The 27,790-nt window shown below is 35.7% G+C and overlaps 1 protein-coding gene across 3 annotated transcripts in view; it reads left to right on the forward strand.

Annotated features, from left to right (window-relative positions):
* The window catches only part of ARHGAP15 (Rho GTPase activating protein 15), a 725,608-nt gene that overhangs the window by 360,495 nt on the left and 337,323 nt on the right, over window positions 1–27,790 (forward strand). For all 3 annotated transcript variants that reach the window (XM_055398711.2, XM_088829189.1, XM_088829187.1), the window contains 2 exons: window positions 2,129–2,227; window positions 3,439–3,568. In XM_055398711.2, the coding sequence (XP_055254686.1) occupies window positions 2,129–2,227; window positions 3,439–3,568 (229 nt within the window). The remainder of the gene's footprint in view (window positions 1–2,128; window positions 2,228–3,438; window positions 3,569–27,790) is intronic.

The following is a 27,790-nucleotide window of genomic DNA, read 5'->3' on the forward strand; positions in this document are numbered from 1 at the left end:
GAATTCATACATCACTGATTATGTACAAATAATGCAGTAATAAATTTGGACAAAGAAACTTTTAAGATACATTTTGCTTTTCATTGTGTTAGCAGTAAAGATTCCCTTTGCATTGCATAGCATGCACCCAAAATGCAAATACATTGCTTAGTACTCATATTTAATCACTATTTGAATTTGCTAGACTGAAAATTGAACCGTGTTGTCTCTTTCCTAAACCCTCAGAATATGGTAAATCTAATTATGTTTGTTTCTAGCAATTTGAAAGTGTTCCTTTTTATAATTTTGATAATAGTTTATTTATAATGGCAGAGAAATAGGTTGTACATTGCATTCGGGCTAATTCATTTTTCTGTGTGTATGTTAGCAAATTGTAACATTATGTAATACATTCATAATCAAAATATTTATATTCAGATTAGGATGAAGGTAGAGGTCAAGGACATTACTAATTTTCTTGGGTTACTTAGAAGTGACCTTATATTTTTAGATTACTATTTCTGCGGCAACACTTTATATAAAGTAAATATTTGGAACTTTATATAAGTAAAGAACATTGCAAGGGTGTTCAGATAATTAAGCAAACATCAGCTTAACTGTCTTTTACAAGATACATAAAACAGAGGACTATTTGGAGGATATTTTGAGCTATCCTGAATTTTACATGCAATTTTATTTAAAAAAAAAAAAGTGATAGGCCCTGGTAATCTGTCAAATTCTAGTGTGGGTAATTAAATTCCTTTTTATTTTCTAATCTTTCACATCTCTTAATTGTATGTGCTTTGGATACTTCCTTTTCTGACTCTCGTAAAAAGTTGGGATACAACTCACTCAAGAATGATTATATTGCAGCACTGAGTAATGTTGCATCTCTTAATAATTGTTTGTAAATATCAATGCAAATGAATATATCTGTATTGTGTAAACAAAGATTTCTTTAAGACTTCAGGATTGTTGTCATTAAATGTTACCATAAGCATCACTGAAACTTCAGAGTGAGCTATTTTGGGTAATTGTCACTTTAATGATAGAATTACAGAGGCATTTTATACCATGATTTGTGATTTTCTGAATTTGTGCCATATTTTAGCGCTTACCTCCCATTTAGAGGAAGTAAGGCTGAGAAAAGGTGACTGACTTCTGATTGAGTATTTTGAAATGTCTGTCCTCTAAACCTCTGAAGCCTTGCTTGATGCGTGACAGTAGTTGGGAAATGTTCATCTTCTTGGTGAAACAAAAAAGTCAACAATACAAAGGGACAGTCTTCACGGTTCAGATTGATAGCTTAAAACAAAGAGCATGTCCACACCTTCTCTAATCAAATTCTTCTCTAAGTAGTCCTTTATGTGCGAAATCAAGTTCTCTATAGGGTCACATCCTTCTCTAACAATTCCAGGGAGAAAAAGGTTCCCTTTAATGAAAAACTTATAGTTGTATGCTAAATATTGACAACTACTTAACTGCCCTAAGCATCTGGAATAGGAATGTTCTTCTGATACATACTATCCATGAAAGGTCCAAATATGTAAATGAACTTTTATTCTAATGTACTCTCTTTGTGGGGAAATTGGCCTTTATTACTTTCCTATAGATCTTTTTGATAAGAAAGTAGAAATAGCCAAATGTTACTCATTAGAATGACCTTTTAGAAAAGCCTGCATTAGTCTCTTTTGTAAATAATCTGTTTTAGTACCCTCCATAAAAGTAAATCAAATATAGAGATACTATTAGATTTGAAAAAGACAAACAGGAAAGAGCCAAACGTGCAGAATGAATTCTGACACACCCCGGTGCATTTTTCTGAGATTCTGACTTAAGTGGCTACTGTCTGCATTATTCCGAACTTCCTGAGTTGTTTTTCCATGAGTTGGAGTAATTCAGCTTTAGACCTACTCTGAGTTAATCGTGCTATTATTGAAATGATAATGTATTTGTTATGACATGAAGAAATGGTTTATAGAGGGGAGTTCAAAATGATCCTAGTCTCCCAGTTCCCAGAAAGACAATTACTGGAATACAAGAAAATATCTCAGTGTATTAAAGTGTGTTTTTTTTTTAAGCATATATCTTTAAATGTAACATCATTTTATATGGTTTGCTCACCTGTTGATCTTTTTTTTTTTTTTAGATCACAACTTTATCAGGAAATGAGTTCCTTCTGCAGTCAGATATTGACTTCATCATATTGGATTGGTTCCACGCTATCAAAAATGCAATTGACAGATTGGTATGTATTTGTTTTAGCTGTTACCTTTATTAAATAGAATGTAATCTTTTAAACCTCTTGCTTACGCATATTACACACATACATTTAAGTAGATCCTATGAATTGAGAGTTACTAAGTAATTTTAATTTAAACAGTCCACTAATGCCATTTTCAGCAGACAGGATTTTTGGAACTAAGTGACATTTGATTTCTCTCTTTAAAAATACATTCTTTTTTTTCTGAAATAGCATAGACGTTGATTTAGTGAAGGCTTTATAAAGCAAACAAGAACTTGATAACTACTAAATTTTCACATTTTCAGTTTATGCAATCTGTAATACATATTCTTGAAAATAAATATCAGTGTATTTAAGCCCATACTCACTGTTATAATACTAGTAAATAATTATCCTTTGTATTGATTTTCATTGTTCTTCCAGCTAAGCTAGATCGTTCTCGTGAAAATTACATATCTAGAACTTCATGAAATTACCCTAAATGACAATTTTAGAGTATGTTCTTAAAAGAGTCAAATTATTTAAAACTACTCATTTTATACTGTTTCCCAACCAAACATCTTATTTAGGACACTGGTGTTTGCAAAAATCTTGACAAGAAAATATTCTTGAGAACTTTTAATAAGATATAAAAATAATAATATTTTTGTGATTTTATTGTGATTTAATCACACACTTCCATTGTATTATTTTGGGATCAAAACTTTAAAAAATAAAATAGCAAGGAAGTTTTTCCCCATTACATTATAGTTCCCTTATCCAGGCACACATGTGCACGCACACACACACATGCATATGCATTTTTTATCATTATGAGCAAACTCTGGAGTAAAACTGCCTGAGTTTGAAAGTTTGAATCTGATTTTTCTAGCTGTGTGGCCTTAGACAAATTGTTTATCTCTTTTGGCTTCAGTCATCTTGTCTGGAAAATAGGGATAATAAAATACTTACCTCATGGGATATCTGTGATGAGTAATTGCATTAATGCATGGGGTGCTTAGGCTCTGCACAGCATTTAATAAGTAATATTATATATATATATATACATATATATCATTTAAAATTTGAAAATTAAGCTTAGCATAGGGGCCCTATTTCAAAATAATTATCTTATTTCAAACTTCTTGTTAATCTAACATCAAAATAGAACACAGAACTATTTAGTGAACTTTTTTCTTCTATGTAAAATTGTTCCATCTGATTGTTATTTCCAGCCAAAGGATCCGAGTAGTCATTCAAGAAACCTGGAATTATTTAAAATCCAGAGATCCTCCAGTACTGAACTACTAAGTCACTATGATAGTGATATAAAAGAACAGAAACCGGAGCACAGAAAATCTTTAAGTAAGTATTTTTTTGACTAGCTCATTTTAAGTTTGCTTAAACTTAGTGCTTATGAAATGTAGATACAGTGAAATGAGATTTGAACCAAACTCATGCTACTCATGGACAATTCATAGCCATTTCTTTAGCCAGGAATTCTCGCACTCGAGGGCAGTCTGAGTGTCTTGCTCACATCATTGTTGGTAAACCTTTTGAGAAAATAATTGTTCCAAGGTCATGGTCTCTGCTTACAGCAAACTTCTGAATCTAAGTAATAACCATGGCGTTCAGATTGGTGATTGATTTCAAGAGTGGGAAATGTCAAGCGTCTCCAAACCTTGGTATGCCGACTATTTGATTTTCATACATTAAAAGATATATGAGTGACCCGACATAAACCAACAGGCTATGCAACTTTCCATTTGTTTCAACCACCAGAAAGATTTAGAAATGTGTAATGTGGCTTCCCTGGTGGCTCAGAGGTTAACGCGTCTGCCTCCAATGCGGGAGACCTGGGTTCGATCCCTGGGTCGGGAAGATCCCCTGGAGAAGGAAATGGTAACCCACTCCAGTATTCTTGCCTGGAGAATCCCATGGATGGAGAAGCCTGGTAGGCTACAGTCCATGGGGTCGCAAAGAGTCGGACACGACTGAGCGACTGAACAGAACAGAACAGAACAATGTGGATTAGACATCCTCCATGGTCACATCTAGCTCTGATTTTCTACAAAAAAGGAAAGAATTTGAAGTTAAAAGGACCAGTCTGTTCACGTATATAGTGACCCTGAGCATAACTGTTAGTCTTTTTCACCCTTTTTCTTGTGGTTGTTCAGTCACTAAGTCATATCCGACTTTGTGACCTCATGGACTGCAGCATGCCAGGCTTCCCTATCCTTCACTGTCTCCTGGAGTTTGCTCAAACTCATGTTCATTGAGTCAATGATGTCATCCAACCATCTCATATTCTGTCATCCCCTTTTCCCCCTGCCTTCAATATTTCCCAGCATCAGGGTCTTTTGGTGGCCAAAGTGTTGGACCTTAAGCTTCCCAGTGTCAGTCCTACTAGTGAGTATTCAGGACTGATTTCCTTTAGGATTGACTGGTTTGATCGCCTTGCTTTCCAAGAGATTCTCAAGAGTCTTCTATGTTTTCACCCTGTTTCTTCCTCAATAAAGAGGTTTATGGAAAGGTGTTGTGCATATCTCACAGAGTTGCTTTGAATCTCAACTCCCTGAAAGAACAAGTAGATATCTCTGGTATCAGAGAAAAACAATTTCCCAAAGTCTCATAAATTATAGTACTTTTCTGGGATCATCTATCTACATACATTCAATCTTCTGAATCACAGTGTTTTTCTGCCATTTCCATCTGACTAAAGATCAGATTATATCCTGTAATTATATCCTAGCTTTTTGAACTTAAGGAGAGCTCAGTAAGTAGAGAAAGACTGATTACCGAATATTTGCATATCTACATGTGTATTTGCATATCTACATGTATACAGGGGCTTCCCTTGTAGCTCAGCTGGTAAAGAATCTGTCTGCAATGCAGGAGACCCCATTTCGATTCCTGGATCAGGAAGATCTCCTGGAGAAGGGATAAGCTACCTACTCCAGTATTCTTGGGCTTCCCTGTTGGCTCAGACAGTCAAGAATCCTCCTGCAATGCAGGAGACCTGGGTTAGATCGATGGGTTGGGAAGATCCCTTGGAGAAGGGAATGGCTACCCACTCCAGTATTCTGGCCTGGAGAATTCCATGGACTGTATATCCATGGGATTGCAGAAAGTCGGAGATGACTGAGTGACTTTCACTCACTCACTCATGTACACAAGTAAATATGCTGGATGGCCATATATGTATATACATATATTTGTGTGCATCAGAGAATAATACATATATATATATGTATACATTAATATACGTGTACACTCCCCCACATGACAAAATAGAGGGAGGTTAGTTATATGTGATAATATATCTTCTAAATCTAAATTGTTATGAGTCCAAATCTAGAAACAGCATGATAAATTTGAGGCAGATCACCCTTTCAAAATTGTCATGATTCAGAGAACCATGCCGTAATTTCAATATCCATCAGTATATATTTGGTAAGCCAGTTGTGTTAAGTTAGAATTTAAAATTATCAATGTTAATGTCTTAGATTCTATGGTGCATTAAAATTAAATTATTTGTGGAAAATAAGCAGTGCCATTTAAAAAAATTTTCTGTATGATGGTACAGTTTGATATTATCTCATCTGAGGATTTCTCTTTATTTCTTGCTCATTGTCCCTCTTGACTTAATATGGGTACAGACATAAGATAAGATTTTAGAATTACTATTCAATTGTGAGTACATAGCTAATGTTAACTGCATAAACATTTTCTGGTAGGTATAAAAAGAGAAGGAAGTGGCAACCCACTCCAGTATTCTTGCCTAGAAAATCCTGTGGATAGAGAAACCTGGTGGGCTGCTGTCCATAGGGTTGCACAGAGTCAGACACGACTGAAGTGACTTAGTAGCAGCAGCAGCAGCAGTAGGTATAAAATGAGGTATGAGGCAATGAGCAGTAGCTCTGGAATCACATATATAATTGCTGGTCTGGAGCAGACTTTGACACATTTCTAAAGTCTAAAGCTCAGGAGAAAATTAAGGTTTGTAAAAGTATGTATGAGAAACACTGAAGTAAATGGATTTTGTATTCAACAATAGTCACTTGAAATGTTTTCAGACCATATTAGGGAAAAAAAATTCCTACAAGTAGAACACCAATCACCTGTTTCGAACTTTTTTAGTGGCAGAGACAATTATTTGTTTATTTTGGGCCTACATTTAGTCTTGTCTAAATACAAGGAAAGAGACATATGATTAATTCGATTCATTTCAAAGTGTATTTAACTGTATAAGAACCTTATATTTGCTTTTTTCTTTGCAGTTAAAAAATTAATGATACCGAGAAAATATTGAGTACTTATTATCCAGGCATTGTTCTAAGTGCATGTGTTACACTGATTTACTTAATCCTCCCCTAACCCAATGACATAGGTACCATTATTCACCGTATTCAATAGCTAGGAAACTGAGGCCCAGAAACAACTTGTACAAAGACAAGTTATGGAGACAAGTTTCAAACTCAAGGAAACCAATATTAGACTCAGTGCTTTCAACAATAAAACCAGAATGAAGTGAACACATAAAAGGTAAACAGTTTATATCAACTTTGGACTTGGATGGAAATATTAAAAATGATATCCATATAAATCAATAAACTTAAATAGAGACCCAAAAACATATTAGCAAAAGAATTAAAACCAGATGTTGACTTTGGGCTTTGATTTCACTGTTAAACTAAAAGGGTCATTTAATCTTTCACACTAGCCCTAATTTTAGAAAATGCTTTTCTGTATTTTGGTAGATATTAATAGTTTTAAGCCTTTTTAGGACTAATCTATTTTTCGCACAGTAGGATACTGTTAATTTCCATCTATTACTTTGAATTAAGTTCATTCAGGATTTACATATTCATTTTCATTTGAAAGGCATAATGATTGACCCACCCATACAATATTAAATTAGCTAGGCATTTGAAATAGTGATGGGCATATTTTATATCTGATGCTTTTTACAATATTTTCTGAAGAAATAGACCCTATGAAACCCCTCTGATCTTAGTTCCAGATTTGAACACCCAAACTTAGGTTTTTAAAACATGCATTTGGTTTTACAACACCCTCTTGAGATTAAATAATTATATGAAGTTAGAGATTCACAGTATCTCCTTACTTATTAGCAGTCTAAGCACAAACTTTACTGTCAGTTTGCTGCCTCTGGCTTCCTGTGCCCTTGATGTTCCCACGAGTTTTGTCGCCAAGATTGTAGACAGATAAAGCCAGAATTACTTTTTTTAAAGGCATGTGAACATCATTAGCAGCTAACAGGTGGTCATTTCATCGTCCAGTTTCTCTGTATAACATGGGAAAAATATGTACTCTCAGTGAGTGAATTCAGAAAGTTAAGTGCTTAAATATACTCCTTTTAAAAATATGATTCTAACCTGCCAACACTATTAAGTACTAATCAGATATTTTAAGATATCAGTTGAGTTTAACAGACAAGAAGCCAGAACATTCAATGTGAGGGCCAAATCACTGTGGGAAATTCAGGACACCAGCATGGGATGAGAGTGGGAGCGCTGCTCTCCAGGGACGGCTGTTATGGAAAGTAGAGAATCAATCAAAGAAAATGCTAACATATTTTTCCAAGGAAAGAGAACTGTCTTCCACTGATGGCAAAGAGGAAAACCTCAAATATAAACCCAAAAAGTCTTGGAGAACTTTCTCAACTTTTCTGAGCTTTACTCTCTAGATCTATAAAAATGGATCTAAAACTGTCCTTGCAGCATCGACTTATTTGAGAATATGAAATTAAATATGTAAATACTTAGTTCACAGCAGGCATTCAATAAGTAAGAGCCCTTATTGTTATCCTCTGTGTCCCCAAGCAGATGGCACCAAAATAGGGCATGAACCAAGGGTGGTGTCTGATGAAAGATTGGAGCAGGACATATATACTTCACATCCTCTCTCTCTGAGTGTAGAGAAAATAGGGGAAAGGAGTCAGACCTGTATATGGGAGTTATGGCTGCAAAAATCTAAATATGAACAGCTGGTCTTTCCCCTGGCCACTCCCCAGGTGAAAGTGGCAGCCAGGGCATTCTTGGGAGCAACACACCAGGAACTCACACAAGGGAGCCAAGAGAACTCCTGATTCTTTTATGCCCAGAAGAGCAGGTCATTAAGAAGTCCCAGTTGAATGTCAGCATCTAGACATTTCACCATTGCTTTATCGATAGCTCTAGTTTACTCACTCACTTATGTATTTATTGTTTTTCATTAATAGATATACCTAAAGGCACACAACTAAAATTCTTGGCTCCACTCATCTGTATTTCCAATTTTTAAAAATTATTTTTGCATTTAGGTTATTTGTAAGGAGTAATATGTCTCAGGTTCATCAACTGCTGAGCTGTAAAATCCATAGATGGGAATCTTGAATAAATTTTATGAAAAATTGATACTTAGCATTATAAATAAACACCCCCAAATGAACATGTTAGAAGAATAAAATCAGACGTATTAGAATCAAAAGGAAATGGGTTTCCTTTTAGCTGTGCTTTGATGAAAGTATCATAAAAACCAAAAGTGTTCTGGGTGAAATCCTAAAAGTATTTAGATATGAATTTCCTAATTCCACAGCCTCTTACCGATATGTAATAAAAAGGTATGCACAAGGCTACAGGAATAAAGATAAGAGTGGAAGAACTGGATTCACATATTTATACAGTCTAAAAAATTTAAATGCTTGTGAAACTTTTGTGATATCTTTGTTTAAAAATTTGCCTGCAAAGTAATAATGATCACTCCAAGTTAAAACAAGTGTGATAGAGAAGGCAGTTAATTTTTGTACTAATCTAAATGATTATAATACTGGCCATCCACAACTGTGAGTAGACTATATTCTCAAAATCCAGTTTTAAACTGATTGCTTAGACCTCAACGTATTTTCAAAAGGAAACCGTATACCAGCCACAGAGGCACACTTGAATCTTAGGCAATCATTTTGAATGTTGTTTTTAGTAAACAATTCATTCTGAATTTGTTGCATCTCTGACCCTGGAAGATCTGCCTTCCAAGTAGCATTGCTTTCCATCTGATTTCCTTTTTCCTCCTCCCCCACCCTTGCACCAGCTCCACCAATACAATTGGGATTCTCAGAATGGCTTTGGCCAGGAGGTTCCTGGACCCTGAAAGTCCCCAGTGATGGGAGGGAGGGAATGCAAATACTCGAAGCCAGAAGAAATAGTGAGAAAATGAGAGGAAGGAGGGCTGGTGAGGAAGTTTTTGCAGCATGGGCGGGGGAAGTGAATCCTCAGCTGTTCTATGTAAGAAGTGTGTATAATGATAGATTAGTCTGGCATTGTCCCGAATTCTATTTGGAATCTAGGTGATATCTATAGAAGTGATCATGGTGCTATCGTTTTCTGTATGTTTGAAAGTTTCACAATTAAAAACTGGAGCATACACACACAGACAAGTATTACTCGTGTTCAAAATTCAATAAAAAAAAATACATGTTTTCAAATTTTTTGAAAATTTTAAAAGAAGGATCAAATTTTCTTGATGTGAGTTACATTAAGACCTCTTTAAATATAAAACATTAAGTCACTGTTTTCCTCCTTTTTCTCCAAGAGCCAGTATTTTTCTCTTATGACTATTGTGACCTTTCTGATAACTATATAATTAAGAAAATTTATTAAAATGTTTATTATTATCCAAAATGGAAAAGTCATACTAGTTTCTTGGATAGATATGTAATTAGCAATTGTTTGAAACATATTGTGAGGGCTGTTATGGAGACTCATACAAATACATGTTTTAAAGTTTCTTCTTATTAAGAGTTTTGTATGAAACAGCCTAATCTTGCCAATGCATGAAAGTAATAAGATGAATAAGCCATCTGCCAAGAAAATGAAAACTATATTAAAATTGCACAAATAAATTATATCTTTGAAAAAAGAGAAACTCTTACCTGGACACAACAAAAAATCATGATAGTTGTGTAGAATATTATGGGTTATTGTGTTTTAGCGAGTTTCAGATTCAAGTAAGATGGTCAATTATCTGATTCCTTTTTTCCCACTAAAATCAATATTGGTACCCTGGCACCAGTTTCATTCAATATCCAGCTGAGAAAAATAAACTATTGAACTAAAGTGTGAAAATAAAAATAATTTTGTTTTACTATACTTATAAGACAGACAATTCTGAGAAACAGTGAGTGTCAATTCTCTTCTTGATTATTTTTTACAGGTTAAGGGAGTTCTTTATTTCAACATATTCCAATTTGGTGAAGAAAAAAATAAAAAGTTTTAAAAGGGCATTTACATTGCCAAAGCTGGAACATTAAGAGAAAAAAATAACCCAGTAAAGATTAGATGCACACTTGATAATCAGGCATCTGAATTACTTTGTCAAAACAGTATTATTCATGAAGGTTCCAGGGCTTCACCAAGGCACTGTGTGACCACAGCAATTGTTCTGACATGTGTTCCCAAGATAGTTAGCAGCAATTCAACTTTCCTGGGGCCCATAGATTACAGACTCTTCAAAACATTCAGTTCTCTATGAATCATCGGATAAGCAGACTTAGTTATAAGCTGAGCAAAGAATGTTCTGATTAATCTCTTCCTTCCCATCCAAGGGGTTGATCTCGCTCTTTGACCTGTGGGTGTCCATTGTCATGTATCTTGTAGCATCAGCTAGTCTGAAAGTCTATCTAACCCTATCAGCACTCAAGCACTAGATCACCCCGTCTCCTCTTGACCCTGGCAGTAACTCCCTGACCATTTTTCCCCTTAGATGAACTGCATTTAATCAATTTCTGATTTCATTAGGTCAAATGGCATCTTTCTTTCAATAATAGGCCAAATCCAGCGGGCTTCTTTGCTCTAACTCTACAGCAATATTTCCTTAGCATTAATACACTACTGTGATTATAAACAACAACAAAAAATCCTTTGATTTCCTCTGAAAATTTCTCCTCTCTTTATTCCATGAACCTAGAATGGGTATATATTAATATTTTTTTGTTAAGTTAGATGTATAATATGTGTTTACTAGTGTCATATCATTTACAGTATATTAGCTAGACATGATATTTAAAGCATTCTTATAGTGAATCCCTGTGCAGAAAGAAAACATTCTTTTGAATGTAAGTGATCAACTCTTTTTGTATATAGAATTTATTTGGTATACTCATTGTAGTTTCTGGTGTCTAAGAATAATGCTACATTTTTTTTAATCCTAAAAAAATTAATTTGCATTTTAATCTCTTTATTTGGGTGTCTCAAATAAGCCCAATATTAGGCTTAGGGTAAACATTTAACTGTAAACATGTATAATCAATGCTATTTTTTTAGAAAATAAGTTTATTTCTCATTACTATGTAAGTCCACATCCATGTAAGGAAAATCAGGTATTGCTTTCATCTCAAAGTATGAGTTGTATCCAAAAATATTAGCTTGTTTCATCCAGATTCAATAAAATGTGATCTATAATGTGAGCTTCCTTCAACAAATGCCTGTGGATGACTTGAGAATGGTAAATCAGTCTGCCAATTCATCTTTCTTTGATTATTTAAGTAGAACCTGAAGCCAAATACTCCTGCTCCCCAATTTCAGTCCTGTATTAATAGACTCTTTTGTATACAAAATAAATTGACCTGAGAAAATAGAGGTAAAATAGGAGAGGAAATGGTCAAATACAAAATATGACTGGGAGAGTACCCTCAGAGATGGCGTCCTCTGAACTAAAGTCAAAAGTTAAGAACAATTTCTAATCCAATTACTGCATTGGAATGACTCAAGTAAAAGTTCCTCAACAGAAATGTCTTTATGACTTGGGTCCCCTTCTCCGGTGGTTTCCCATCCCTCTCTGACCCGTGATTTATGTTCCAGGAAAACGATGCTATGTAACCCCTGATACATACCACTGTGTGCTGTTGTTTCCATTTAACTCAAGATCCTCTCTTTGCTAGATTAACATCCTGTTTGACTCACCTCAAGCTACGCTTCCTCCAAAAGCTTTCCCAAATTTCTGTGGTGAGTTAGGAGATCCTCAGTATTCAGTCCATATCTCTTCCATTGCAATAGACAAAGTGTATTACAACAGCTAGGTATCAATGTCTGTTTGGTTATCCACTAGACTGCTAGCCTCTGAAGAAGACTGTCTCATTCACCTTTATCCGCAACTAGCAAAATGGCTTGATGATATTTGAAAGTACTCAGAAATGTGCAATGATAAATTAATGAATGAATAGATGAGAGTATTCAAATGATCATTACTAATATACTTCTCATTCTGTGCTAAAAATTAAGATACAATTGCTAAAATATTTTTAGGAAAGTAATAGATGGTTGCTTCATCCTGGCTACTTGTGCTGGTTTGGTATTTTAAAGTCAGTATTTGTATGCCTCTCTGAATTTTCTCTTAGGACTGTGAATCTCAAAGCAATGATATTTTTTTAATAGGTCTTATACACTGTACCTAGTAATATCATGTACACATATGTGTTTTATCATATAATGAAGATAAAAATGACTAAGATTTGGAGGAGAGAAAAGAGAAAATCCTAGCTCCTTTGCTTAAAGTTACTGTCCCCTCAGGATCTATCATGCCTTCTAGCCTGCAGTTTCAATTGAGAGAATCATTCTGGTTCATAGTAATTTTTGATGCTGTCCTATGGGCTCTGACTTAGAATTTTCAAGGCTCTATTGGAGGCAAGGAAAAAGGAGAAGCTCTATAATGTATAAAAAGATAGTAATAGTAGTTTTGATAATTTTTAGAAGACTGAGAATAGTTTTATCTATGGTCAGTATATTTGGAAAAAACTAGGAAATTTATGGAAATACACACAAAAGTTAGAAAAGTGTACGTATCTTCAAAAGGTTGTTGGGATTGTGTTGAAAATTTGTGTCTAAGAATCTGAAATTGTATGTACAGTTTACCTCCAAGATAAACTAGCCATAAGATTTGAACAAGTTTCTTAAGTTTCTGGAAACTGACTTTATAGGTAAATACAGTGGATACTTTTAATATAAATCTAACATATATATATACACAATATGTATATGATCTAAAGAGATAATTTTAATATATATATTAGGTCCAAGGATAATATGTATACTATATCTAGAATATATCCAAGGACTATATAGATTTTTATTACAGTATAGATATCAGACATAATGATTTCTAAATGGGTGTACTCTGAATAAAATAATCATGACCTTTGTTGGCTATAAATTCATCAAATCTTCTCTTTAGAAATATAAAAGGAATGCACTTTGAAAATGATTTGTAAGGTTGGCAAAATCAGACTAAATAAATGCATAATTTATCAAAGGCTTATTTTTTTAATATCTTCATTATTCCATTGATTCCCATAGCATTATATACACTTTAATCTTCCCTTTCCTTAAGGGATTCTGAGTGTTATGAGGAATAAACCATTGGTTTTTCCATTCCTGAGTGTGAACCTGATGTTGTAGCAATCTCTAGAGATTAAATATCACCCAGTGTCACTTGCCTATTTTTTCTTACATAAAAGAACAGAATGATGCAATGGTAAAATTTTGACAAAAAGTTATATAATTTCACCTAAAAAGCAAGGAAAGATTTTGTTTGATTTTAAAGTTTTATACATACATATATGTGTATATATGTATATATACCTATAAATTCTACTATATATTATATATATGCACACACACACACACACATATATATATATATATATATATATATATATACACTTGACTTTCCTGGTGGCTCAGATGGTAAAAGCATCTGCCTACAATGTGGGAGACCTGGGTTCGATCCCTGGGTTGGGAAGATCCCCTAGAGAAGAAAATGGCAACGCACTCCAGTACTCTTGCCTGGAAAATCCCATGGACAGAGAAGCCTGGTAGGCTACAATTGATGGGTTTGCAAAGAGTTGGACACAACTGAGCGACTTCACTTTCACTTTCACATATACTCACATGAACGAAGCTAAATATCATAGCTCACCTGGTGATAAAGAGATAGCTTTTTTTGACTAAAGCAAAAACATCAAAACTACATGAATACAGAGCCACTTATAAGGAGTAAACCAAAAGATGCTAAAAGTCTGGTTTCACCAAAGCACAGTCTATTGACAGACTGGTAGGTATCCTAGGATGCTCCTCTATCTGCTCTACCTGGATGAAGGGAGTTGATATGTGGCAAGGGCAGTCCTAGCTGACCAAGGCTTCTGTCATTTGCTGAAGCCAGGATCTCCCTGTTCCATCAGACTGCAAATGCCTACGGTATAAATCATGACCTTCTGATGATTACTTCTCTTCATTCCCATTACCTAAGAACAGAGTCCAAACTATAGTGGTGTCCAATATTAAAGGTCTGAGTGGGTGTGGGGCCACCCAAGATGGATGGGTCACGGTGGAGAGGTCAGACAGAATGTGGTCCACTGGAGAAGGGAATGGCAAGCCACTTCAGTATTCTTGCCTTGAGAACCCCATGAACAGTATGAAAAGGCAAAAGATGGGACACTGAAAGATGAACTCCCCAGGTTGGTAGGTGCCCAATATGCTACTGGAGATCAGTGGAGAAATAACTCCAGAAATAATGAAGGGATGGCACCAAAGCAAAAACAACACCCAGTTGTGGATGGGACTGGTGATAGAAGCAAGGTTTGATGCTGTAAAGAGCAATATTGCATTGGAACCTGGAATGTTAGGTTTATGAATCAAGGCAAATTGAAAGTGGTCAAACAGGAGATGGCAAGAGTAAACATCGACATTCTAGGAATCAGCAAACTAAAATGGACTGGAATGGGTGAATTTAACTAAGATGACTTTTGTATCTAGTACTGTGGGCAGGAATCCCTTAGAAGAAATGGAGTAGCCATCATAGTCAAAAAAAGAGTCTGAAATGCAGTACATCGATGCAATCTCAAAAATGACAAAATGATCTCTGTTCGTTTCCAAGGCAAACCATTCAATATTATGGTAATCCAAGGCTATGCCCTGACCAGGAATGCTGAAGAAGCTGAAGTTGAATGGTTCTATGAAGACCTACAAGACCTTCTAGAACTAACACCCCCAAAAGATGTCCTTTTCATTATAGGGGACTGGAATGCAAAAGTAGGAAGTCAAAAAACACCAGGAGTACCAGGCAAGTTTGGCCTTGGAGCATGGACTGAAGCAGGGCAAAGGCTAATAAGAGTTATTCCAAAAGAACGCACTGGTCATAGCAAAACCCTCTTCCAACAACACAAGAGAAGACTCTATGCATGGACATCACCAGATGGTCAACACTGAAATCAGATTGATTATATTCTTTGCAGCCAAAGATGGAGAAGCTCTATACAGTTAGCAAAAACAAGACAGGAACTGACTATGGCTCAGATCATGAACTCCTAATTGCCAAATTCAGACTTAAATTGGAGAAAGTGGGGGAAACCACTAGACCATTCAGGTATGACATAGATCAAATCCCTTATGACTATACAGTGGAAGTGCGAAATAGATTTAAGGAACTAGATCTGATAGAGTGCCTGATGAACTATGGATGGAGGTTTGTGACATTGTACAGGAGACAGGAATCAAGACCATCCCCAAGAAAAGAAATGCAAAAAAAAAGCAAAATGGCTGTCTAAGGAGGCCTTACAAATAGCTGTGAAAAGAAGTGAAGTGAGAAGCAAAGGAGAAAAGAAAAGATATACCCGTTTGAATGCAGAGTTCCAAAGAATAGCAAGGAGAGATAAGAAAGCCTTCCTCAGTGATCAATGCAAAGAAATAGAGGAAAAGAATAGAATGGGAAAGGATAGAGATCTCTTCAAGAAAATTAGAGATACCAAGAGAACATTTGATGAAAAGATGGGCTCAATAAAGGACAGAAATAGTATGGACCTAACAGAAAAAGAAGATATTAAGGAGAGGTGGCAAGAATACACAGAAGAACTGTACAAAAAAGATCTTCATGACCCAGATAATCACAATGGTGTGATCACTCACACTCACCTAGAGCCAGTCATCCTGGAATGTGAAGTCAAGTGGGCCTTAGGAAGCATCACTATGAACAAAGCTAGTGGAGGTGATGGAATTCCAGTTGAGCTATTTCAAATCCTGAAAGATGATACGGTGAAAGTACTGCACTCAATATGTCAGCAAATTTGGAAGACTCAGCAGTGGCCACAGGACTGGAAAAGGTCAGTTTTCATTCCAATCCCAAAGAAAGGCAATGTCAAAGAATGCTCAAACTACCGCACAGTTGCACTCATCTCACACGCTAGTAAAGTAATGCTCAAAATTCTCCAAGCCAGGCTTCAGCAATACGTGAATCATGAACTTCCATATATCAAGCAGAGGAACCAGAGTTCAAATTGCCAACATCTGCTGGATTATCAAAAAAGCAAGAGAGTTCCCTCAAAACATCTATTTCTGCTTTATTGACTATGCCAAAGCCTTTGACTGTGTGGATCACAATAAACTATGGAACATTCTGAAAGAGATGGGAATACCAGACCACCTGACCTGCCTCTTGAGAAACCTCTATGCAGGTCAGGAAGCAACAGTTAAAATTGGACATGGAACAACAGACTGGTTCCAAATAGGAAAAGGAGTAGATCAAGGCTGTATATTGTCACCCTTCTTATTTAACTTATATGCAGAGTATATCATAAGAAATGCTGGGCTAGAGGAAGCACAGGCTGGAATCAAGATTGCTGGGAGAAATATCAATAACCTCAGATAGGCAGATGACACGATCCTTATGGCAGAAAGTGAAGAGGAACTAAAGAGCCTCTTGATGAAGGTGAAAGAAGAGAGTGAATAACTTGCCTTAAACCTCAACATTCAGAAAACGAAGATCATGGCATCTGGTCCCATCACTTCATGGCAAATAGATGGGGAAACAGTGGCTGACTTATTTTTCTGGGCTTCAAAATCACTGCAGGTGGTGACTGCAACCATGAAAATAAAAGATGCTTACTCCTTGGAAGGAAAGTTATGACCAACCTAGACAGCATATTAAAAAGCAGAGACATTACTTTGTCAACAAAGTCCGTCTAGTCAAGGCTATGGTTTTCCAGTAGTCATGTATGGAGGTGAGAGTTGGAATATAACGAAAGTTGAGCACCAAGGAATTGATGTTTTTGCACTGTGGTGTTGGAGAAGACTCTTGAGAGTCCCTTAGACATCAAGGAGATCCAACCAGTCCATCCTAGAGGAAATCAGTCCTGAATGTTCATTGGAAGGACTGATGTTGAAGCTGAAGCTCCAATACTTTGGCCACCTGATGCAAAGAGCTGATTTATTTGAAAAGACCCTGATGCTGGGAAAAATTGAGGGCAAGAGGAGAAGGTGATGACAGAGGATGAGATGGTTGGATGGCATCACCAACTCAATGGACGTGGGTTTCAGTAGACTCTGGCAGTTGGCGATGGACAAGGAGGCCTAGCGGGCTGTGGTTCATGGGGTCACAAAGAATCAGACACGACTGAGTGACTGAACTGAACTGAACTTAGGATTATTTTCCATATGGTTATTATCATGTTTGCCATGCCTTTACACTGATTTTGGTTGTCCATGCATGCTAAATTGCTTCAGTCGTGTCTGATTCTTTATGACCCATGACTGCAGCCCGCCAGGCTTTTCTGTCCATGAGATTCTCCAGGCAAGAATACTGGAGAGGGTTGCCATGGCCTCCTCCATGGAAATCTTCCTGACCCAGGGATCAAACCTGGGTCTTTTATATCACCTGCATTGGCAGGCAGGTTTTTGCCACTAGCACTGTTGTTGAATATTTATTTCATCTTATCAACCTCTTTCAACTCCCAATTGCAGATTAAAACAGAACCAACTTACACTCTCCTCATAACTTTTGCCTGGGTCACACCCACGACGTGAAGTCTGAATTATCTGTGTCAGAAAGTCAGTTCAGTTCAGTCGCTCAGTCGTGTCCGACTCTCCGTGACCCCATGAATCACAGCACGCCAGGCCTCCCTCTCCATCACCAACTCCCAGAGTTCACTCCAACTCATGTCCATCGAGTCGGCGATGCCATCCAGCCATCTCATTCTCTGTCATCCCCATCTCCTCCCACCCCCAATCCTTCCCAGCATCAGACTCTTTTCCAGTGAGTCAACTTGTCGCGTGAGGTAGCCAAAGTATTGGAGTTTCAGCTTTAGCATCAGTCCTTCCAATGAACACCCAGGATTGATCTCCTTTAGAATGGACTGGTTGGATCTCCTTGCAGTCCAAGGGACTCTCGAGAGTCTTCTCCAGCACCACAGTTCAAAAGCATCAATTCTTCGGCGATCAGCTTTCTTCACAGTCCAACTCTCACATCCATACATGACCACGGGAAAAACCATAGCCTTGACTAGACAGACCTTTGTTGGCACAGTAATCTCTGCTTTTTAATATGCTATCTAGGTTGGTCATAACTTTCCTTCCAAGGAGTAAGCACCTTTTAATTTCCTGGCTGCAATCAGCATCTGCAGTGATTTTGGAGCCCAAAAAAATAAAGTCTGACACTGTTTCCACTGTTTCCCCATAAATTTGCCATGAAGTGATGGGATCAGATGCCATGATCTTTAGTTTTCTGAATGTTGAGCTTCAAGCCAAACTTTTCACTCTCCTCTTTCACTTTCATCAAGAGGCTTTTGAGTTCCTCTTCACTTTCTGCCATAAGGGTGGTGTCATCTGCATATCTGAGGTTATTGATATTTCTCCCAGTAATCTTGATTCCAGCTTGTGCTTCTTCCAGCCCAGTGTTCCTTATGATGTACTCTGTATATAAGTTAAAAAAGAAGGGTGACAATATACAGCCTCGACGTACTCCTTTTCCTATTTGGAACCAGTCTGTTGTTCCATGTCCAGTTCTAACTGTTGCTTCCTGACCTGCATAGAGGTTTCTCAAGAGGCAGGTCAGGTGGTCTGGTATTCCCATCTCTTTCAGAATATTCCACAGTTTATTGTGATCCACACAGTCAAAGTCAGTAACACTAGCCAAACCATAACAATAACAATAATGAAAATTAAGCCAAGAATAAACTACCGTCACCAAGACAAACAGTGAAGAAACCAAAGCTCCACACAAGGAAGAGATTCATTAATTCTCTGGATGTGCTCACGTGCAAAGTCCATCTGAAATCTCTTATTTTCCATTTGACTCTTTTGGGGACATTTGATGTTATACATAGCTTTCTTTTGTTATTTCTCCTTGCCAAAGGCAAAATAGTAGTATTTTATGGCTTCAGTTCAGTTCAGTCACTCAGTCGTGTCCGACTCTTTGCGACCCCATGAATCACAGCACACCAGTCCTTCCTGTCCATCACCAACTCGCAGAGTTCACTTAAACTCACGTCCATCGAGTCGGTGATGCCATCCAGCCATCTCATTTTCTTTCATCCCCTTCTCCTTCTGCCCCGCTGAATGTCCTTTATTTTGATGTTCTTAGGTTCCTGAATGTGTTTCCCATTGTCCTTTCAGGTTAGCTGTCATAATTGTGAATGATCCATGACTTACTCATAGAGTAAGTTTATATGCTGTGCTTGCCAAAACAATCAAGGCCTACCAGCTTGCACCTTAGTGAAGCACTTTAGGAAAAAATGCAAAAAAAAAAAAAAAGTAGGCTCACAATTTAGTTATCAAAAAATAAAGGACATATTCCATATAAAGTTTGATTAATCCTTCTAGTAATGTGAAATTGCACTTGCCAGTGAGAGGTAATAATAGTTATCTTGGAAGTAAAGCATGATTTTCTCAGATCCACATTTGTTTATTCCAGGAAATGCAAACTAAACTGAGCAAATGATAATCTTTTCTAAGACTCTGCCTCACAAATTTGCCCCTAAATGCCAAGTCTTTTAAAGTTGGGTGAGTAGTAATGAAACATATTGAAAGAGTAGCCTCAAAACTTTAGTAATGCCTGGATGCATTTCAGTTACTTAATTTTATTACTCTAGGACAGGTTACATAATAATTCATTTTTTTTTGTTGTTCCTTGTCAATACCTAGGCTTGTTATTGAGGTACTATGCCTTATTTTTAAATTGGTCATAACCGATTTCACAGAAGGGGCTGACTGAGAACCCATGCAATTTTTGCTTAACTCATTTTTATTGAACAAAATCCAGAATTTTAGTCAAGAAGCATTAGATATTAATCACATGCAAGTAAAATTTCCTTTACCTTCAAGTATAGCAATAGTGTGTCATTAGAGAATGATAAGAAGTGAGCTCACTTAATACTCTTTACAATTGCATAAAAGCAATCATTTTTCATAAGTCTTAGAAGAAGCTTTTAACTATTACTTGAAGAGCATATTGGAATATTAGAATGTATTATGTTGTATTATTATAGATGTGACTTGTGAATTGAAAAAAAAAAAAGTTCTCTGATTCAAGACTCTTAGAAGTTATCCTTTTCAGCTTGAATAGTTTTCTTTAACACAATTTGTGATTTTATAATATTTTTTGCGTGGCAAGTTGAAACCTTTTTGCTGAAATATAAATTCTAGTATTATTTCTTAATTATTGCTCTCTTAACTTTAGAGAAAATTAGAGGACAAATGCCATATTTTCTACTGCAGTTAAGTAACAACAGTTGGTGATACTTAATTTAAGGTGAGTCAGTTTAGATAAAAAATTAAAACAAATCCCTCCTCTAAATTATTATTGCCTTTCTCCTTCCTTTTCTTGTAACCACTTCTCATCTTTGACTTTGAAACCCAACGGTTTAAACTTGGTTCTTATTTCAGTGGGCTAATCCCCTTTCATAAATCATGCTCAAGAGCTGAAATAATTTGCACATCATTTAAAGAGTATTTGCTTTGAAATATTCACCTCAAGCCCTTTTGTATATCCTTTCTCTCTAAAGATTTGTAGTATTTGTTTTGTTCTCTGAGGTATAAAAGACCTGGATAAACTTTATTCCTGTTGTTTCAAGATTAGTTAACGAAAATGCATATTAATTCAGCAGGGACTGGAACAAACCTCAGTAAAGATGATCATACATATGCCTCTCGGGAATAGCAAAAGTACAAAATGTCAGTCTTCAAATCTCCTCAGACTTCCTCAAAGAAGCATTGAGGGATTTAAATTTCCAGAGTATGTCTACAAATGTATTTTCTTTGTTGTGAAGAACAGGAGCCATACTGATTATTTTTCCCAAGAAAATTGATTCTACTTTTTATTTAAACAAAAATTAAGCTATCTACAAAGTGGCTCTTCAAGAATACAGGGAGAAATTGCCACAAAAAAGGTAAATTTAACATCAACAAATTATATTCCTGACATGCCAATAAATTTTTAATTTCTTTTGTTTCAGAAGTCAAATCCCCAAATAAATTTTAACAGAACGTCCATATCCTTTTTCCCTAAAAACAACTGGAATTAAAAGAACCTCATAACATCAGAATTAACCACATTGCGGGGGCTTCCCAGGTGGTCCTAGTGGTAAAGATCCTGCCTGCTTATGCAGGAGGCATAAGAGGTGCAGGTTAAATCCTGGGTCAGGAATAACCCCTGGAGGAGGGCATGGCAACCCACTCCAGTGTTCATGCCTGGAGAATCCCATGGACAGTGGTCCATAGGGTTGCAAAGAGTCAGACACAACTCATGCAGGTAAAGTTCAAGGATACATTTAAATGTATAAACTCAAATTTTCCAATTTGCTGGTAAACCCAGAAAAAAGTGTCAATTTCTCCAAATATCTGTTCTGTATGGGAAAATGTGCTTTATTCTTTTCCTAAATTGAAAATGCCATAAACTTTGGCACATAAGTGTTATCCGGAAATGACTGAGTGGATTCAAGAGTAATAAATCACTATATGGATCCAGCCACCCGCACTCTTGTTCCACTTCTCTCATTTGCAAGTGTAGTAATAGACATTTCCATAGTCCTCAGGGTGCCAAACTTTGCACCATTAGGAAAATCTGCAAGTAGCTTGATTTATCTTCCTCACTCAGTTAGCTAAGACCCAACTAAGTAAAAATCAGCAGGAATGAACTGGACTTGCTAAACTTTTCTAATAGGGAGATGCAACAATTAGAACTTTCCTCCTTTGCCATTTCAATTTACTTTGGATGTGAAGCCTCTTGTGAAAAATATTCAGATGAGATCTCAAATTATAGGTACATGGCTGGATGATGCTGACTCTGAATTTTCATTATACACAGAGGATTGTCTGCTGTTTGCAATTAATCCAGACACAATCCTCTTGGTACTTAGGGAGGAATGTGAAAGAAATAGCCATTTTATAAGTTGTAAACTCCTAAATTACCCTAAATTAGAGACACTATTAATCGGACACTTAGATATAGATAGGATCTGCTCATTGTGTAGGCTCATCTTCCCCTGATGGAGAAATCAATTAAATATTTAGGATGTGGAATACCTTCCAGGTTGGATAATGCATTTCATTTAAATTATGGCCCTCCAATTCGAAACATTAAAGGGGATCTTAACGGATGGAAGCACATTACTGTCTCTTGGACTGGGCGCATTAACACTTTAAAAATGAATGTGCTTCCCAGGATTTCCTATTTGTTCCACCAGCTGCCTGTCGATGTGCCAGATAAACAGTTTAAGGATAAGTATGTGAAAGATGCATGTGTAACGTTCTGTGTTCTGAGGTGCACCCTTGGAGGAGAAGTTCCCCAGCTGTGACCCTCCTTTGGATGTTTTTTCTCAATGTCCTAGCAATCTAGAATGGGAGGGCTCATTTGATCATGGGAGAGTAAGAAGGAAAACCTAAAGAGAGATGCAGTTAGTCCTGTCCTCTCATAAAGGTTCAGTGTATTTCTAATCTTGTATCTTCCAAATAGCTAGTGGCTATTACCAGAAAATATTGGGACAGTATGGTAGAATTTGTAATAAACATAAGCTTTCCAATTATATAAATCGTTGATAACTAGATCATCATTAAATGATCACTCAAGGACCATTCCTATGCCAAATTTATATATAGTATTGCAAGAATGAAGTTTCCATATCCCCTAAGCTAGAGAATTATGATATAGAAATAGCTAGTGTTTGGGAGTGTTTACCATGCTGTCGGCCCCATTTTAAGTAGTGTACATGTTCTGTCTCATTTAATTCTGTGAATAAACCTATGAGGTACAATGGCATTATCATCACACCCATTTTACCAGGTGGTAAGTGAGGCACTGAACGGTTTGTCAATGTGCCCAAGGTTACACAGCTGAAAAGTGGCAGAGTTAGAATTCAAAACCAAGCATTCTGACTCTGCAGCCCGGAGCCATAACCAATGTTATGTGAGGATTCTGGCTTTGGGAAGGAGGCTGAAGTTTTCGCTACTTACTGTACTAATAGATCTGTAAACTTGAGCCAGTCATTTAACCTCACTTATATTCTGTTTTATAATCTTGAAAATGGCCATCTACCTCACAGAGTTGTTTAGAAGCATAAATTAGATTATGCAAGTAATGTTTCTAGCAGTGCTTCACATAACATAAGAACTCAATAAATGTTAATACTGACATTGGTACACGTATTTAATTTTGATCTTTAGTATTTTGAAGAGTCTTCCTGATTTGGTTAAGGAACGTTTACCTTAGAAATAGATGACTGAGTTCTCTTAGATTAACATATTTTCAAAAATTCTTTTGGATTTATAGGGAAAAAATAGCATATGGAATGACTTACAGAAGACTGAACTCTATGTAGTCAGTCTGAACTTAGTCATACATCATCCCTTTTTTGTTTCCATTTATAAAAGTCTTGATTCAAAATTAACATAGCTATATTATATTAGCTTACTTAGTGAAAACAAATTTATCCAATCATAAAAGAGATGATGAAGATAGGGGTCAATTTCTTTGTTCCTAGAGATAGACTCCTCTTGCTAAATCTGATATGCTTCAGTGCATTTGTCTTACTTCAGAAGACAGCAGAAAACTCAGCTAACTGGTATAATTATATAACTTGGATAGTCATATTGAGGGGGTTCAGCTTTGGCAATATAATGAGGAATTACAAAGTTCAGTGAAGTTGCAGGAATTTAACTGAAATTACTTATCAGCATTTTGACTGTGAATAAACAGAAAAGGAACAAATTGATCCTTTCAAAGTTGGGTGGAAAGAATGTTCCAGAAGCCTTCCTTTGTAATGACTGTCATTGAGAGGCCCTAAGGCCTCTTATTTGTTAGTAGTAATTGATACCTAGACTTCAGGCTCAAATGCTGAAGAAACTGCTATTTTAAGGGCTTGTCAAGAAAGTCAGGAATTAAGAGTCCTTTTTTTCCTACCCAGCCTTTCACGAGTCTTTCACTACTGGGCCAAGATCATTGTAAGTCAAGGGTGAATCATACACAGATAATTTTCCTATTAGGAAGACTATTGGGATAAAATCAGAATCTGATATTTAAAACCAGAGACATGCTTTATTTGGCTCAGAAAACAGCTTAACCAGCCACTAGTCTACATTTATTTGCTTGTTTATACGGAGGTTCTAACAGTAGAGTAAAGCTCTTCATTGTCTCTTAAATTCTGCTTTTTTTCCACTGAATAGCTAGAAACGAAATGACTTTAGATGGAATGATAATAAAGAAATGATACATCAGCCAATCAACTCTGAAAACCAGTGAAGAAACAAGAATTTTCTTTTTGTTGTATTTGTTACATTTTCCCCTGAATGTATTCATTACATTCCGAATACAGAGGAATTAAAAATATCCCTGTACGTTCACAATATAGATGGACTAACTCAGATCAGAATTATCTAAATCTGGGAACTGAGACAAATAAGCTCTAAACACTGATATCTGAGGTCTAAGCAAAGATGATATAAATTCTAAGAAGTTAGAGTAGTGGGAGCAAGTGCTCAGTTCACGCACTGACGTCGCGGGCACTTATTGAAGAATTATTTGTGGTGTTTGAAGCACTGAAGTTAAAGAGGTTCCAGATGCTCTCAATTCTACATTGACTAACAGTGTTATGGTCACATTTTAAGTAAGCCTTTCCTATTCTCTATCAAAATTAATGATGAATTTACACATGAAAAATTGTTAAAATACACTATTTTGAGTTGTCAACAAAGTGGATACAATAGTGACTGGTTAAATATGCTTTTATATGGCTTCCTTGTTGGCTCAGTGGTAAAGAATCTGCCTGCCAGTGCAGGAGACACTGGAGACATGAATTCTATCCCTGGGTCAGGAAGATTCCCTGCAGTAGGAAATAGCAACCCACTCCAGTATTCTTGCCTGGAAAACTCCATGGACAGAGGGGCTTGGCAGACTGCCGTCCATGAGATCACAAAGAGTCAGATGCGACGGAGCACAGCATAGCAAATATGATTTTGGCAAAGTATTTAGTTTAAGTTTACACCTTGAAGTGTAAGTGAAGTCTCACATTGAACTTAGCAGAAATTTTACATCCATATTAAGAACAAACTCCTGTCTATGGAGTGTTAAGTAGTGCCGTGGGCCATGGTCTGCCAAGAGTTCATGAGGGCAGAATTTGATAAGTCAAAATGCTGCAAGCTTGAGTCCTAGTGTCATTGTTCATCCTCCATCTTCTAGAGGCAGGAATGGTTTCCTCTCTGGCCCTGGGAGTGAGAATTTGTCACTTTACAGTGATAGAAACAGTGTTAAATGACCTAGAGCCCCGCTGTTAGTAAGCAAGTGCTACTTTAAGGGCAGATTAGGCTAGCAGCTCACCTGATTGTCCAGTTGCAGTGCAGTGATGGAAAATGTTGATACTAGAGACAGATGACTTAGATGTAGGTAGGTCCTGGACTTACTTACCTGCCAGGACCATCTTTAAGACTTGAGTAACATTTCCTCATAGATTCACAGTGAAGAGTAAATCACTTAGTCCCTGAAAGTGCGTAGAACATTGCCTTGAATACAGCATGTGCTGTTAAAATATTAATTATCCTTATTAGGGACTCGGACCAAATAAACCTAATAGTCAATAAAACTTGAATAACTTTAAAAACAAATGGTAAAAATATATACCACAGAGTAGCAGACTAATTGGAGGTGGTAGAAAATTTTAAAATAATCATAAACAAAATAACAATTTTGAATTTTCCATTTTCTTATATATTAAAATTAAATACATTAGATAATGACATGAGGTAAACAAAGATGTAAAGTGAAATGGCTAGCATTATTTCCAAAAAGTTAAAGCATTTTCCTCTTAGAGGGAAAATAATTTTTATCAGCCTTTGTATATTAATATCAATATTAATAAAAATATAAACAGCATGTATTCTAATTACAAAGAATGCATTTTCTCATTTTTCATCTTTAAAACATCCTATATAATAAGTTTATATTCACTTATAGAATAGGAAACACAACATTTTAATTTCAGAATATAGATTATAACTTAAGCATACATTGTATCTTTTAGACTTTGTACAATTTTGTTTTTATTTCCTCTCACCCTTTAAGTTTTACCTGCAAATATGTATAAATAATTATATTATTAAATGATTTTTGTACATGCATTTTGAAGGATAAAAAGATCTGTATACAGATATAAATGCATGTGTGCCTATATAGTAAATAAAAATAAAACTTAAGGGCCATATTGACAGATGGGAAAAGTACAAATGTCAAGGAAAGTTGATTTAGAAATTAATATATAATAACAATTAAACTCTAGTATTTATTGATTTAACAGATGGTGAGTTAAGAATTAAAAGCAAAATATTAAAAATGTAATTTCATTTTTAAAATTAGTGAGATTATTCTATGAACTTGTTCAGAAGTTTGTTATTTTCTAATTATATTTAAATTAACTCTAATCTTTAAGTTTTCAAAGAGTTATGTCTTTTATTTAACAGTTCCTGTTTAGAAATTTGCCTGTGTACAAATATTTAGTCTGAAAATATGATATTTAATCCAAGATAAATAGCCATAAGATTATAGTGGAGGTAAAAAACTTTTCATGTATTTATATTGTTGATTATTAAATATATATTAAACTTTGTACCCTAAATACAGACATAATACCTTATTTTAAAATATCCTACATAGTATTTATCATTGTCAATCATAGGCTAAAGCCACAAAGAATTTGTTTAAATCCTAAATTCAGAAATTATGAAGGAACAGGACATGAATATATATAAGAAAATATAAGAAAAATTGAAATTGATAACAAGATATTAAGCAAAATGCCCCAAGTCACTTATTGGTTAAAAGAACATTTCCATTGTTTTTTCCTAAGGAAGAGCCCAATAAAAATCAAATGTAACACTATGCAACCAAAGAATTATTCTGAGGCAAATGCATAGCATTAATTTTTAGTATTAAGAGGAAAGTTAAACAATTCTGAACCTAATTCAAGAAACATTTTTTTATCACTAAATATAACTGAAGAACTCCAAAGGTAAAAATGATAAAGCTAAGAAAACCAGTAAATTAGAAAGCAAAAATTAATATTAAACTAAAATTTAGTTCTTTGAAAATATAAATATTAAGAATAAAATGAAAATAACTGAAAACTGTAAAAGGACATAAAGTACAATTACAATTTAAAATCTGAAGCAGATCCAGAAGTTAAATTTCAAGACAGTAGTATATAAAGTTGTGTTCTGATACAGAGAAAACCAGTGAAATATTGTATTTTAGAAAAATTAACCAAAAGAAATGAGGGAAAAG

This window comes from Moschus berezovskii, chromosome 2 (genome assembly GCF_049115385.1).
Source record: "Moschus berezovskii isolate FMDL1 chromosome 2, NW_MosBer_1.0, whole genome shotgun sequence".
NCBI lineage: Eukaryota > Metazoa > Chordata > Mammalia > Artiodactyla > Moschidae > Moschus > Moschus berezovskii.